At 42.4% G+C, this 14161-nt stretch overlaps 1 protein-coding gene across 1 annotated transcript in view; it reads right to left on the reverse strand.

The window, feature by feature from the left end:
• Nucleotides 1-4110: 4110 nt before the first annotated feature.
• LOC121707226 (neurexophilin-2) overlaps nt 4111-14161 on the reverse strand; it is a 42900-nt gene continuing 32849 nt past the window's right edge. Inside the window, exon 2 of the mRNA XM_042089627.1 lies at nt 4111-6040. Coding sequence (XP_041945561.1) covers nt 5225-6040 — 816 coding nt within the window. The 3' untranslated portion in view covers nt 4111-5224. The remainder of the gene's footprint in view (nt 6041-14161) is intronic.

Below are 14161 nucleotides of genomic sequence, written 5' to 3' on the forward strand. Positions count from 1 at the left end.
GTGGTGACCCTTGAATAAGGTTCACGCGCCTAGTCGCAGTGAAGTCTGGGAGGTGTAGTTCAATCTTGTAGTGATGTAACATCTACATAGATTTTCGTGTGTGTGTTGGCCAAACGGTAAGAATATTTTAGGGGTCCAAGCAGCCAAGCGAAGTCTTCCTCATCATTTTTCCGCAGCAAAATGCAGTCTGCAGCAAAAAGTGTAAAACACAGGCTACAGACACCAAATGTCATTACTCACTTCTCACTTTTCCTTTGGGAAAAGTTTCCAATTCCAAACCTATATTTAATGGACGTAGCCTAGAACCGATTAATTACTAATGTCACTTCATACTAAGAAATGAGAGGAGCCAGACTATCTATTTTCCTAACCTGACTCTCTCCAGATGAATTTCGTTCCGCCTAGCTCCACTCATCCATCTGGGACCAATCCATTGGAGTGTTGCTTCAGAAGGCTGGGCCTAATCAAAAAATGCTTGCATATGATTGAATAAGCCACTTGTCCGTCATCTATTGACGTGCTACTTCAACCACTCACATCGAAGCCAACCCGTGACGCTGATAACAGTCTCACAGTCGCTTCTACGCTATGTCACATCTATGAAACTCCCGCCCTGCGTCCTGATTGGCTGTACCATAAAATCGGTTGCAGAAATCACTCTCAATGGAAGAGGTCCCAGATGGATGTGAGTGAAGCTAGGCGGAGCTAAGCGGAACGAAATTCATCTGGCAAGAGTCAGGTTACTATTTTCCCGCCATTTTCTGAAAAACTTAAAGAGTAGTGCTGCAATAAAAGCTAGCAGCCTGGCCTTATAGCTCGATTTGTCAGCACGGTCAGCACATGTGCAGGGCTGGCTCTTGCAGTTTCAACACAAGGCAGGTTACATTGGTGCAACTGTTTGGGTACAGGACAATGTGGCAAGTTCTTTTTTTAAGTATATTTTTTGGGCTTTGTACAAAAATGTACAAAAAGAGAAAACAAGAAAGAGGCTATATTGTTCAGCATAATAAAGTCTCTGTGCTTCACTGCGCAGCCTCTCACACTGGCAAGCACTTCAGCATAGCGCCCATTCTCATGTCTCATTCAGCATCATTAGAATATCTTGCACTGCAATTCTAAAGAATGAGAACCACTGATTTACTTAACTAGTTGGCTTGCCATGTGTTAAATCTATGGGGCTGTTAATGTTCACAATAATTGTTAATAGAACATTTAATTACATTTAATGTTGTAGCACCATACCAACACTACATATAAAGTCTATGCAATCTAAATGTACAAACTGAAAATATTCCATCATCAGTTCATCTCTTATTTCATAATCAATTTATAACATTGCATTTGCAAAGCCATTGTGTTGTGTGAGGTCTGTGAAATGCACGTTCCTCACGGTCAGTGCATGAGATTTGAGAGAGCCATGTTCATGACGTTGTTGAAACTGTAAGAACAACATGCAAGATTACAAAACTGATAAAATCAGGTTTTGTTCTTTAAAGCAGTGTTTCTCAAAGTGTGGTCCGGGGACCACTGGTGGTCCACAAGCTATCCCAAGTGGTCTGCGAGCAGATGTGGTAAAATATGATATAGATGAGTTGTTTGCAATATTGAACCAACTTGTATGTAAATCCAATCAGTTCTGCAACACTATAAGATATGCCAGTTTAACACAATAAGCAAAGTGCAAAGACAATAAGCAAGGTGGTTCAATAAGCAAAGACAATAAGCAAGGTGGCCTATTGTGTAGGCTAATATACTGTTGAAGTAGGTCTAATCTTTTCTGCTAGGTGGTCCGTGCGGTTCTTTTTTATTGGTTGAGTGGTCCTTCGTCTGAAAAAGTTTGAGAAACACTGCTTTAAAGGGACTTCCAGGAATTCTTTGTCATAACTACCCTATCTTTCTCTCTCTCTCTCTCTCTCTCTCTCTCTCTCTCTCTCTCTCTCTCTCTCTCTCTCTCTCTCTCATACACACACACACACACACACACATTTACAGTTGGTCTTCGGTGTTGCCATTTGTGAAGAAATAAAAGCACAATAGCTGATTACCAAACTCCTGTGCTCTAAATGAATTCCTCTGAAGTTTAGAGACATACCAACTGGCCTATCAGTCACTGGCTCGTCATCTCTGTGATGTACATGAGTCAGTCACACTCTAGAAACTTACTGAGGAGATGACAGATGACATACAGACACAATGAAACACACCAACAAATGCATCCACACACACACACACACACACACACACACACACACACACACACACACACACACACACACACACACACAATCGTAAGGCAATAATTATCCAAGCAAAACCCAACCAATGTTAATGTTATATTATTTTAACAGTATACTGTTTCTCAGTTTCAGGCTCTAGATGTATAAAATGTACTTGTTGATCAAAGTAAAATTTGATCTCTAAAAGCAACTATTTTGACAATGACACCTTTAAAATAAAGTATCAATGTATTGTGCCCTTTCAAAGAGATAATCTGCTAAATTTACCGACTTATTGCTACAACCAATCGTGTTTTCACCTTATTTATAGGCGTACTCAAGGCCAGATGTAGACTATTTGTCACACGTTATGACACTTATGTTAACGTCATATTTATCAAACTTGCAGTTCATTGGGTAAACAGCGCCTTTCTCCGCCCCCTGCAATTTACAGTGCAAAATAGACATGCGCTTTCATGGGCAGTTTTGGTACATACAGGGGAATACCTAATTAGGCGCATTTATGCTTCTCCTCCCATCTTTTTACACGAAACTCCCACTTTTCCCTGACCCTCCTATGAATGCATATGCATGAGATGGAAAAGAGCAATTTGGCATTCTCAGCTTCCGCGGCAGGCAGTCTGCCCTTTTACCTCAGTACGGCCTGTTTGTACATACCTCGCCATTTTTTTTACGTCCAAGTTGCAAAACAAATACGCCTGAAGTGAGCGCAAAAGTGTTATACGCAAATACGTCTGAAGTGAGCGCAAAAGTGTTAGTACATCTGGCCCTCAGTGTTCATGGCATAGTCTGTTCTCACTCACAAACACTCACATACATGCTTGTATAGTCCTAGTTAGATCAAAGTCCTTTTAGGCAAGTCCCTCCACTTGGCGGCCATATTGCAACGCTTTTTGGGAACTTATTGGGCATCTATTTCGCCATAAATGCGCGTGCGCAAGGCTTCACTACACCGACCTTGCTCCAGCGGCGAGATCAAAACACATGATTGGCATGATGTCTTCACAACACACCATATGATTGGCTCAATGTATTCACATGTCGACTTTTTGCCGCAGAAGGGTGGGATATTAGACAACTGCCATATTGGCGTTACAAACTAACTCCATGCATTTCTATGGAGGATTTTTTGAGTGCTGTGTCTCCTCATTAGAAAGTCTCTGGTTATATACACCCATGCATACACACGCACACACACAGGTTCAAGTTGCCTTAAGGTGGGGGAATGTTCCAATTCCAAAGGCCCTACACAGACAGGAGGCCCACATAGATCAATAATCATTAGGTCTATTATTATTATTATTATTATTATTATTATTGTTGGGGGTCCACAACATTGTAGTCTTAGGGCCCAACATGTCCAGCAGCACCCCTGCACACACATATTACCTGACTTCAGCCATGAAGCCAAATGTGTGTAGCCCACTACCAAAGAGAAATGAGGGAGGGTGAGTTCCAGTGACCTGTTGTGAGATAGTCCTGCAGGAAACAGTTAGGGGAAATAACTGGAAAGTGTGTCTGTGGGACACCAAATACTTCAATCTGCTTTTGACAGCTATTCTAAATGTGTGTGTGTGTGATTCCTTGACCTTAATCTCATCCACCATCTACATGCTCACTGGGTGTCCAAGATGGTGGCCACAAGGATGGGTTCATGCTTACCTTGATTAACAGCTTTTTTTCACTCTGAGATCCTTGATATGAACATCAATGCAACATCAATCAGTACACTGGACCAAAATATATTAATTGAATTAGATTTATATACCGGTATATACAAATTATTGAATTTGCTGTGGGTAACAAATTGGTGCAGTCTTAAAGATGTATTACTGTTGAGGTTTGAGATATTAATTGAAAAAATAATTCAGGGTGGCTTTAAAGATTTATTTGTTGTTGAGTATTTACATAAGTAATTTTGTTTACATGTCATATCAAGCAACACCGCAGAAAATCAACTTCTGGTCCTTAAGATTTCTCAGAAGTCTCACACAGTCCATATAACCAAGCAAACCATATTTCCAGATGGTTATTTTACATATGCACTAAAAATAAATAATAAATAACAGATATTGATGTGTGTTTTAGGTAGCACTTTATATACTATAAAAATACCATTTTACAGACTGGTTTATTCTCTATGTCTGCAGCTCTAAAATAACCCGTGTAAAATAACAGGTGAATCCTGGTTTGGTGAGATTAACATTTGACAGTATAGGTTTGTTTTGGTACTCCACTAAGTGGAAAGGGTTAATAGTTTACGTCTTCACTCAATCACATTTGTGGCTCTTCACCTTCTTCTGCCAAAAGATTTGGAGCAAAGATTTGATACAGTGCAGTATTCTTTTAGGTCTACGGAATTCAAAAACATTTAAAAATGTCTTTGCCCATTATTACATGTTCACCATTTACAGCAAGTACAAATAGGATGAAACCAACAGTTATTTTAATGTGGGTTGCCATATATTTTGTGCATATTCTATCTTTAACATTTCATATACATTCTGATAAAAGTAATACTGTATATAGTCTTCTGGTCTTGGGAGCAATTGTCTTTTAATGGTGAAACTCCGCTCTGGTTTCCAAGTCTGAAAACAAGGGGTATAAATAAATGTAGAACATACAGTCAAATGCTAATAACTTGTTGACATTTTTGGTGTTAAGTCACACTGATGAAACAGTAACAAAAGTCACTCTCACTCTCATCTTTTCAATTTATTTTTACAAAATAAAACCTGACCATAAATAGACAGGAGCAAATAGAGGAGAAAAAAAATCCTTGGATCAGAGCTGAGGTTTTGAATACTGTATTTACAAAGACCGTTCAAAACAAATAAACATCAAAAATGAGTAACCTATTTGAAAACTCCTCAATATGTCCACCTTGGTGTAGACCCATTTCCTTAAAATACACATTCTTTAACACACACAAAAAAAACCCTTCCTGAATAGAAGACATAACAGACGAGCCCAATGCACACTCTTTCTCATCCAAAATAGGGATGCTCACTCTGGAAGTTGTAGTCCGGACAAACCTTCTGTACAAGCTTGTAATCATTGCTGAAGAAAGAGATGAAAATGCAAATGACCTTGAAGGGTTTGGCACACTGCCAGGAGGAGTAGAACTGGGTGTGCTCTGTGTAACAGGTCTGCGAGGGGTCATAAAGACACTGCTTGGGCTTCTTGGACCTGTCGTACCTCTCGTACTCATTTCGGCAGTTGAAGGTCTTGACCTCCTTGGGGTCAGTGGTGGACTGGTGGGGCTGGTAGACCTGGAACTCAGTGTGGAGGGGTGGCTGTTGTTGGAGTACCTCAAACTCGACCACTTTCGAGGGGGGTACGATGCTGACGGATACGTTGGCTAAGCTGGAGGAGTTGTGGCGGAAGAAGACGGTGAATGTCCCGTTGACGTGGTCAACTATCTTCCCGGTGAGCATCACGCTGAACTTCATGGTCTTAATGTTGATGTAGAAATCGCCCCATCCAAATATCTTCTTGGTTTTTAAAGATGTCTTGAGGGAGGGCTTGCGCTTGGGGCGGTACCCTGTCTGGTCCACAAGCAGGGACTGGTTCCTGGCCCATTCGTACGGGTTGTGGGGGCTGTAGATCGGGGGCTTGGGTTTTACCGGCATGTGGTCCATGGTGGAGAAGGTTCTGCCGGGGTGGTAAGGTGGTTTGACGCCCCCAGGGGGTCCAACACCTGCTCCGCCCACTCCGTACGGGAGAGTCTTCATGACAGAGCCAGCCGGTACCAGATCCAAGTAATCCAGTGATTTGGCCACTTGCTTCTCCAGTCCATGTGCCTGAGGAAACAGACACCAACAGGATCAATAAACAGCGTTTTGAATAGAAAGTAATAATCTGAAGCTTTCTTTTATCCAAAGCTTTCTTTTCATTATACAAGGAAAGGCAATTATTACTTGTTGCCATTTATGTATGAGCTTTGACAAAACCTTGAAATGGTTATCACAATTACGGTTATTGTAATGGCATTTGGCAGATGCTTTTGTCCAAAACACCTTACAGTATACGAACACTGCATGAGTAAAAAAATAATAGTCTCAAATCATTGAAAAGCCTATCAAGCATAACAGTAAATAATAGTATGAAAAATGAAATAACGCATTTCCAATAGACTGCCACTGACAAAGCACCTGATCAGCAGATTTATAATTGCGAAAGCACATGTTAAATCCTGACAACAGTGTTAACATTTAGCAGGAATCATTTACAGAGGGCAAGTAATCAACCACTCTAAAATGACACACTCCAGGCACTCCAGACTCACTAGAGTCGCTGATAATGGATGTCAGGATTATGTTTTATGTCCACAATGATCTATGTATCAGTCATCATCATGGAGTCACAAGAACGCTGACAATTAATTAAGCAAATATCAATCAGAGAGCAGTGAGCTGAGAGGACAATGTAGACGCACGCTACGGGGCGGTGGTAGTGTAGTGGTTAAGGAGCTGGGCTAGCGTGCAGTAGCCTGAAAGTTGTCAGTTCAATTCCTGGCTTCCACCGTTGTGCCCTTGAGCAAGACACTTTACTCCAAGTTGCTCTGGGGACAATGTGATCCCTTGTAATATAGCTGACATATGTAAGTCACTTTGGTCAAGAAGTGTCTGCTAAATGTAATGTAAGCTCCACATAGACAAGTCTTGTAGACGCACGCAACATGGTAGTTCCACAGAGACAAGTCTTGATTTCTGCTGAAATGGCAGCAGTCTGTTGACAATAGCGTTTCACATTCTGTATTGAGGTTGTCTGAAGGCATACACTTTGATCTCCGGCACTTTGTAACAATTCTATTTTTATAATGCGTTTAATTCAGCCGTCACTGTTGTTTTTACAGAGCAAAGTGAATTGGGATGTGAGGTAATAGATGTCTCTACACGCCACTGTGGTTTGTTCTCGTGTCATTTCTTTCCCTCGCCGACCCTTTAATCCCCAGTCTGGGTGCTTATTCACAGAGCTGACTGACTGGAAATGTTCCCTGCGTTCTTTCATCCTGCTTCACACATCAAACACACACACACACACACACACACACACACACACACACACACACACACACACACACACATTCACACACACACACACAGAAATATTGTATGCTGCTCTGTCTGTCATTCAGTCACACAGAGTAGCATGCCCCCCCCCCCCTTTCTCACACACACACACACACACACAGACACACACACACACACACACACACACACACACACACACACACACACACACACACTATTGACACTTCAGACTTCAAGCTTGTCTCTCCTGCACGACTACAATTGTGAAGCTGTCATAAAAAGGTGATGGTGCCAACTGCAGCTTTTCGTCAGGGTTGCAGAAGCCAAAAAACATTCCCTTGGGTACCGCGCAAAATCCAGGGCATTTTAAAAAATACATTTTATTTACTGAGTGAAAAACAATAGATAAAATGAATAAAACTGCTCTAGCAGCAAGTGTTTGTATTGTTATGCATGATCTGCACCTTCCTTGTCTAATTTTGAAACTTCTATGGTTGGTTGCTGACGTCTGTGTGTCTATGTGTGTGTGTGTGTGTGTGTGTGTGTGTGTGTCTGTGTGTGTGTATGTGTGTGCGTGTGTGTGTGTGTAACAGAGAGCGCTGTCTATATGTGCACCCATCAATCTCTGTAACCAATAACAAATTCATGTTGCCATTTGTAAGAACATTAATCAATGCTGGTCTTAATGTATTCAGTCATTCAATTAATTTACCTATTTCACTGGCCATTCCGTTACACGGCATGGAGGTTGATTTTAAGGTGAATTGATTGGGGTGAAATTGCTGGAAGTGCATCGATCGTTGGCTGTATGGATTACAAAACGAGCTGGTGATGAATGGCTATCGACTGGCTAACGACTTGATGAGGATTTTAAACAGCTGCACGAGCCTGACCGAGTGCTCTGCATAGTGGACTCTTGGAATTAAAAAATCAAGGACGGGGTCGTGGGGGGGTGGGGGTGGGGGGGGGGGGGTCGGGTCGGGAGAGAGACACGTCTGCTGCTGGGTCTCAAACCTGTTACTGCAGACAACGGTTGCAATTAGGAGACGCACGACGCCCACAGCCACGTTTCATCATCATCATCTCATCTGCCTTCGCCCTGATGCTCTGCCAAGTCAGCACTGCCCTGAAGCGTCTACTGATGTCACCATCTGTCATGGGCACCCAGCAAAGTTCGGATCAGCACCAGCGGGTCGCCTCACCAGTACTGCCCTCTCTGACCCGTGGTCCCTTACCCCCCATCCACACACACACACAGGGGCGGACCTGCCATTAGGCATGGTCAGGCAATTGCCTGGGGCCTCGGCCACCAGGGGGCCTCGTCATCCCCATATCGTTTTTTTTTTTTTAAATAAATGATCACCGCATCCAAACAATATATTCTAATCCATAATAAAGATTGGAAAAAATATTTTGCCTCATGATTGCTCATAAACTCATCATAAAATCAAATGACTGCAGTGCAGGTCCGCTTCCTGTCACCATAGCAGCAACTAGCTAGTCTGAACGAGGTCTCCTAAATTAACCAACTTCTTCCAGTCGAAGAATTCTTCCACAGAAGAAAGTAATTTGGACAGTGATGCAACAACATCTGCAACATCTGCTGAGCTAGGTGGTGTAGCTAATGCTAGCTGCAGTAGCTGTGGCACTGATGCACCACCACCGGCAACTTGCACTACATATTCTTCTACTGATGATGATGATGATTATGATGTTGATCTAAGTGAAACAGTCGTGAGGGACAAGATCACTGTCACTGCCGAAGTCCGCACTGGTTCTGGTGGTGCTGCTACGGACACCATTTCAGTAGCAGAAGCTTTGGGTACAACGAAACCAGTAACGTGAGTAGCCCTAACACGATACCTAGCACTACAGTGACGACCCTGCGCTATGGCAAGACACCGTAAGAGATGCAGAGCGAGTTGAAATCGTTAAAAAAGGCCCCGTGCAAATGAATAACTTTGAATTCCCCAAAAATGCAGATAAACCACCCAGAAGATTCACAGTTGAACATTATTACATGATCATGAAACATTTAGAAAAAATAAACAGAAAATGGCTAGTTGATTCGGTCAGTGCATACGCTGTTTATTGTTTTGGATGTCGGATGTGAGGTGGAAGATCAAACACCTCATTTAGTTCGCACGCACACACTCTGTAACACCTTTGTAATACTTTTGTAAAAAGGTAGTTTTACTACTGTTTCTTGATTGTCATCTATGGCAAAAAATATTTGTTGTATTTGAGTATGCCTCAGCGTCCCATTATTACAGAATAAAGTGTGTTTTAGTTTTAGGGTTGTGGTGTGTGTGTGTGTGTGTGTGGGGGGGGGGGGGGGGGGGGGGCTCGGAGGGGCCTCGAAATCCTTTGCCTTGGGCCTCAAAGTGTCCAGGTCCGCCCCTGCACACACACACACACACACACACACACACTGGCACACTCTATTATTAAGGCTTACGTACAACTCAAAGGCGCCAGCGTGTGCTTTACTGCTACGTCTTTTTTCCGAGTGCTTTTTGAAGCATGGTGCTGGAGAGGGGGCAAGGATACGCGCTGATCAATACAAAATGCCAACAAATGTTTTCGATCCATTCCTCATAGCTCAGCGGCACACACTGATTTCCTCTGCACTACAGAATTGCAATTCATAACCTCCCGAGATCACGTATGGGATTGTGAAAGACACACATTTCATTGCGCCGGGCAGACAGACTGTAAGTTGAGAGCCCCCGTGAAAGTGACGAGCATTAGAACCTTAACAATTTCATAACACTAGTGAATTCTCTGGGCGCGTGCACACAGCACAGTGTGTCACCAGTGACTCTCCGAGCCCTTCTCCTTGTGCTGATCTAGGGCACCCTCTCGAAGGTCGCGGCCACCGTAAAGAAGCAGTGCTGACCCTTTTTTTCCTCTGCTCATTACCTCCCCTGAGAAGAGCAACATTCTCATGATGGGCCCCGGCTGAAGCCCCAGCTCTTCAGATCCACTGCCTAGTCAGCACAGACGAGCCTCCCCGCACCAGATCGGACCGGCTCTGCCCGCTCACTCGCCCCTGCCCTGCCCTACACGCCATGGCAGGACAATCTGGTGCCTGACAGGCGCGGGACTTGATGTAAGGGTACCCGGTCACAGCGGGCAGATTGAGGTAAGGCCACACCTGTCGGCCTGTTTTAACGCCCGCATGTGGGAATGAGCTGAGACCTGAGGGGCTTACAGCAGGAGAGGGGGGAAAGCGCAAGCCTGGAGTAGTGTTTTTTTTTTTTTTTTTTATCAACTCTGGCCAAGCTAAGGGACATGACAGGCAAGCTTGGGAAGTACTGTAAATACTGTAGAAAATATATATGTGTGTCACATTTGCAATGGTTGATAGTACAATCAGACAATAAGGAGCATTAAACGAGAAAGATAAAGAAGTAAATTTCATATATTTTTCTAAAATCTGTGTGATGTCAGTAGAAGACTGACCCAATGCACTTGTTTATTTTTTAGTTAAACAAGTGGATTTATTATCCTCGTACTGAATGACTGGAAAATAAGAACAAGGCCCAGTGGAGCCAGCACAGCACAGCAGTCTCTGGCCCGTAGTTCACTCTATGTCTATGAGATGAGATACAGGAGGAATAATGTTTGAAATTAACCAGGCAGATTCACCTCGTTTGACACAAGCAGTATTGCTATTTTTTGGCTGAGGCTGAGGGTGTGCATTCCTGATGTGCATTTGTCAGTAATATTTCTCCTCAAAGAACAACATTTCTTTGAAATCAACCAGTGCCCTTGTGCGCTTTAGCTAATAGCCACATTAATATCAAGTTCACTTTATTTGGAGAAACATGGTTTTAATAGAGTTGGCCATTTTTTTCTTCTCTAAATAAATGTTTCAATCAACTTGAAATTCATGGGCAATTTGCTTAATTTGGTAGAGACGAGTAACCGATTGACAGTCTTCTTTCAGTCTAGTTCAGTCTAGTCTTCTGTTCCTAATATACCTCTGGCACTCTCTAACGCGTTTAATTCTAATAACTGATTTGAGACCATGGTCTTTGTGTGATGACACATTCAACACCTAAAAGGGGAACAGTGTAGCCTGACGTAGCCAGTCTCAATTCTATTCAGAATTTGAGTCTGGGGGTATCAGTCCAGTTGAATTTAATTATGGGGTGTGTTTCATCTGATACAAAGGGGGGTAATGCCTCTGCACACAACTGGACAGACCTCACCAATCAGAGCAATGAAATATGTGAACCCTGTAGGGAGATGCCTTGCTGTTTTCTATTCATTTTTAAGTTAAAAATGTTTTAAGCCTTTTCTCCACAAATGCCTTGCTGTTTTCTATTCATTTTTAAGTTAAAAATTTTAAGTGGTTGAGCTGTCAAAACAAACATGATCTGATTCATCTACAGTATAGTTTCTCTAGCGAACCTTTTTGTCATAAACAAAATGAACGGAAGCGCATTTAGGTGACGTGAATGCTCATCTGTGCATCATCATATAAAACCTGCCCAGATGATTTGATTGACTGGTACAGGCATGGAGGCTTGTCAAAGGAGTGACTCCAGACTGAATTTCCCAAACTCAAACATTATGGGTGGGGTAAATTAGGAACATTACTGAATTAGAAATAAACTGAGTTTCATCTCATGCCTGTCTATTTTTGAGGAAGATGAGTACCATGCAAAGGGACATCCTCAGCCACCACATAAGCCAAAGGTGACACATGCGCACGCGCACACATACACACACACACACACACAGACAGACAGACACACACACACACACACACTCACACACACACACACACACACACACACACACACACACACACATACAGTATGATTATGTATCTAAATCTACTGTCTTAATGTAGTTGAATGTGTTTGACATAGTACACAACAACCAATTTTACTTAAAGCAACATAATGTAGGAATAGGTATTTACACATTGGCATCAATTTTCGGTGTACTGGGTACTCTTTAGCATCAATTTGTGACGTACAAGGTTCCATGAAAGTCTATGGGGACTATCCTGCACATTACGAAGTAATGGTACAGGGCACCCGGTGCATCAAAAATAGACGAAAATTGGTGACGCCAAAGTTCCACAGTGCAACACCAGGCACTCCGGGCGAGCTGACATGACACAGACACCATTCTTCCCATTACCAGGTCAGTGTACCTTCAAAATGAGTTGAAGTCGTTATTTTATGGTAAAAACGACATAGTGTGAGAAAAAAAGAGAAAAAAATCTCTGCGACCAAGGCACTCCACTCCGTGAGATAAAATACAGTATGTCTTTACATGTAATACAAATTGGACATGTCCAAAAAGGACCTAAAAATTCCCACACGTAGCAGCTTGGCCCTTGAAGAAGAAGACCCAAGAAGAAGGCCCAAGCCGCTACACGTGGGCATTTTTAGATCCTTTTTGGACATGTCCAATTTAAAGACATTTTTTATGTCCTTGGTCGGAGGGAGAGAGATTTTTTCTCTTTTTTCTCACTTGAAACTACTAACCTTGGACCACAGAGCAGAGCACCCAACGACAAAACATACAAAAGAACAAAGAGGATTGAGCACGCCACTGACTCCAAATATAAAAAAACGACATGTGTTGTTTTAAATAAAGGTTCCACAGCAGGGTATACGTGATGGTAAAAAAACACGATATTTCATGTCCACCTCCCTGTGAAAAGGCACACGTGCTTTGTTTCGTCGAGCCCTATGTGTCATTTTTTCGATGCTGTTTGCCAACAAGCATAATTTGAGATTGTGACCCATAAATGGCTGATCAATGATGAATATTCAGATTAGCTCGTATAAAGAGCCCCACACGCACAACAAACACCACCTGTGCTAGCCACAGATCAAGGAAAATTCTCTCTCTATTGGAAAACACAGATTTACATCAGAGGATGGGAAAAATGTTTTATCATCCTGTATATAGAGACAAATAAATACACAGAACATATTCTATGTGTTTATACCAACATTTATACCAACAAAAGTGTTGTTTTATAGACAAACATGACAACAAGAGCACTGCTTTGTGTATCAGTGGCAGTGAGAGTAAAACAACATGAACCTGTTACAGCCACAGTTCCCTTAGCATTTTTATAAACTAAAGAGGGCTAATAATCTCTCCCAAACATTGTATCTTCTGACAGAATATTTGTGCAATTACTACAAGACATGAATGATTCATCATTGTTTTGTTTTTCTCTAGCATGGGGGCATTTGTACATGCACAGCATATATATGAAGCATTTTACCTATTCATTGTTTGCCGTGCAATAAGTACTTCTGTGCCATGCCCACTGAAAAACACCATTGCTAACAGCCAAGGCTGTATTATTGGTGAAAATGCAGCACAGCACAAACATGCTCTGAATAAAATATGTCTTTCTCTGGAATTCATACCACTCCAGCAATTTCCCTCCAAAGCTGTCATTTTTCTTGCTCTGTCAAGGGAGAATATTAACTGTCGGAGTTGAAACCAAAGACAGAAAGATCTTCCTGGTCAGATCATGTGTACACACTGTATGTACTTTTTCCTCTCTCTCCGAGAGTTTAATCTAAAGAATATTTGATTACAGCCTGTTGGAAATGGAGCAGCTGAGCAGAATGACATTACTGGAGGAGAGAGAGAGTGAGAGGAGAAGAACAGAGCGACAATGTCAGCGCTATGCTAAGGATGTGAAACATTAAAGGTCTTTAACACAATTTGGCTGTCTGTGAACAACGAGAAGAAAAACATCTTAAGGTGCCTCTTATGAGGGCGTGGGTGAAGCTGGAGCGAGCGCTGGGGTTTGAGTGCTCTCTGTCAGACGCTCTGGAGCTAGAGATCTGCTGTGGGGTGGAGGGCTTTGACGATCCACTATCAATCCACAGGTCA

Source organism: Alosa sapidissima, chromosome 4, assembly GCF_018492685.1.
Source record: "Alosa sapidissima isolate fAloSap1 chromosome 4, fAloSap1.pri, whole genome shotgun sequence".
Lineage (NCBI taxonomy): Eukaryota > Metazoa > Chordata > Actinopteri > Clupeiformes > Clupeidae > Alosa > Alosa sapidissima.